General features: G+C 38.5%; 1 protein-coding gene across 1 annotated transcript; it reads left to right on the top strand.

Moving 5' to 3' along the window:
- The first annotated feature begins 441 nt into the window (after positions 1–441).
- Positions 442–2,333, top strand: LOC126042884 (pulmonary surfactant-associated protein A-like). The gene is made up of 3 exons (XM_049810622.1): positions 442–589; positions 1,230–1,307; positions 1,957–2,333. The coding sequence occupies exons 1-3, from the start codon at positions 442–444 to the stop codon at positions 2,331–2,333; spliced, it is 603 nt and encodes a 200-aa protein (XP_049666579.1).
- Positions 2,334–2,599: the final 266 nt, after the last annotated feature.

Genomic DNA, 2,599 nt, shown 5'->3' with positions numbered 1-2,599 from the left:
AACAATTGTTTCACTCTTAAACCAATTGATAAAGACAGCATATCCCAGTTTATCTTAACCTGGCTTTCTCTTACTAAAGCAGGCATGTATCTATTGCTCCCCTGTAAAATTAAGGCCAAACTATAGCTTTTTGCATTGGGAAAATCGCATATAATGGTATCTGCTGTACAAAAAGGAGCTTTGAAGGGAGTGTTTTGGTTTTCTGCCCTGTAGACTCTTGTAGACTAGCAAACTGAGTCTTTTGGAAGAATATTTTAATTATTGGAAATAACGTAACTTTGGAACTACATCAATGACATTCATGTCACTGAGGACAAAGCTCAAGATGCATAAAATTTCAAACCCAGACAGCAAAATTCTGAAACATGTTTGTTGTTTTTTTTTTTAATGCAGGGCTCTACATCAGAGTAAAACAGTCTGTTTTACATTTGGCTCTAAATAATGCTGTCTCCACAGTTGTTCCACAAAATCTTAGGAGTAGCTTTTTCTCTGCTCCTGTACTGTGCTGAAGGTAAACCTGCAGTTAATTCTCCACCACCTGGTTCCAGGAACTTGTCTGAAGATCGGACAGATGAAAGATTTATGCTAGGTACATACAGTTACCATCTCCATTTTTATCTAGATGTACCATTGTGTTCTATTTTTATGCTTTGTAAACTCAGTGCTATCTTCCATAATCTGATGTGGGTTCTACTTGATAGAAAATAAACAGGTCTTTATTAATTCCTTGTATGAGGGAAGATGCTTAAATTTCTCCTATTTAATGATGCAATGGTTCAATTCATAGAGAAAAGGATATCATTTTCCATAACACAGGGCACAAGAAGCTTGTTGCTAGGTGTTAGGTTGAAGCTGGAAGCTTTAACAGCCTGAAGAATTCTGTCAACAATCCCTAGACACAGTTAAAAATCAACTAAACCTACCACACAAGTGCCAGTGTTTTGCCTGGACTGGCTCAATCACTTAGAGTGAAGACTAACTCAGTTTGCTAATTCAAGTTTTCCATAAACCTCACTGCTCTACAGGTAGTTTCCAGGAATGTATTCCCTGTCCTTACAAAGATCAATGTGTGAAAAGATCCCCCATTTAAAACACAGAAGTAAACTAAAACGGGTCAGACATACATTTTCAAAGTTCATATTAATTTCACGTGATTACCTCCACTTTATCTTGAAAGCCAAGATTCAAACTGTAATGCAAAGCACCTAATAGCTGGGTTTTTTTCATAGGTTCAGATCTGCTGGTTGATAGTGAAATGGAAGGTGTTATCTGCCAAATAGAATATCGGATTTCCAGACTTGAAAGAGGTAATTTATCTGCCTTTACTTTCTGTTGTAGCTGGATTAGTAGGCATAAAGAAGATGAGCAAAAAAAATGGCTTCTTAGAAAAAAGGCAGAATTTTCTGCAGTTTTGTTCCATTGCATTTATATTTTGTTCACTGGTAGATCAGGGGGCAGGGGGTGGGTGGGGTGAGGGGAAGTGCTCCATGGGCACCTCATGCTCCTAGAAAACTGAACACTAAAAACACACTAAAACAATCTCAGCCAGATTGCATCTAAGATCCTATTCAATCAAGGACTGACATACACCCTTGTATACTACAAACCATCTCAGAGCGCTCATACAGAGAGTCTCAAATAAAATAATAATATACTTTTTCCAAATGTAGAATTCCTCATTTCCTTCCGTCCTCAAACCTCTTTTGTTCTTCTATTTCATTGTCTATATATTTATGTGTTCCTTCACTTTTTCCCTTCCCCTCATCTTTTCATAATTCTCTGGGCTTTGGGGGTTTGTCTCTTTTCTTTTTTTATCTTTGATTTCAAGTTTTCATCTCCTTTACCTTTTCCTGGGTATAATCTCAAGTTATGGAGAAAACCAGCAGTAATTACAGTTGGCAGCAAAGTGAGCACAAAACAATGCATAAAATTAACAACTTTCACCTCATCTTGCAGTCCTCTACTTCCTAAAGATGATAACAGCATCTGGTGGAAAAATATTTGCTACCAGTGAGAAAAAAGCTGATTTCCATACTACACTGACAAAATGCAAAGAGGCTGGAGGATCTATTGCCACTCCAAGGAACCCAGATGAGAATGATGCCATTCTGTACTTTGTGAAAACTTTTAATACCTATGCCTACCTGGGGATAAAGGAATGTCTAATTACAAGCACATTCCAGTTCCTGGGCAGTACACAGCTGAGCTATACTAACTGGCATTTAAATGAACCTTCTGGCAAAGGGGAAGAGGAATGTGTGGAGATGTACACTGATGGCACTTGGAATGACAAAAGCTGCAACAAGAATCGCCTCATTGTCTGCCAGTTCTAGTGCTTTCCCCTGCCGCTCTCTGCCAGGCTCCCTGGAATATGCTTGCTTATCCCCTGTCTCTTCATTTGTAGCTAGTGAACTCAGATAATACAGCATGAAAAATAAAAGTCACTTTTTCCTAGCCTGATTTGTCTTTTAAACAAATACCAGCCATAAAGAGGAGATTACTTATAATGAAAGCAGTGGCCGTGTTGTCTGTTCTGTTATTCACTGCCCACTGAGTCTGATACAACTGCCCATGAGTTCCTACTGCTCTGTTAACCTGC

The sequence above is a fragment of the Accipiter gentilis genome, chromosome 9, assembly GCF_929443795.1.
Source record: "Accipiter gentilis chromosome 9, bAccGen1.1, whole genome shotgun sequence".
NCBI classification, from domain to species: domain Eukaryota; kingdom Metazoa; phylum Chordata; class Aves; order Accipitriformes; family Accipitridae; genus Astur; species Astur gentilis.
The sequence above is the reverse complement of the archived record's forward strand: the minus strand, read 5'-3'. Positions and strand labels throughout refer to the sequence as shown.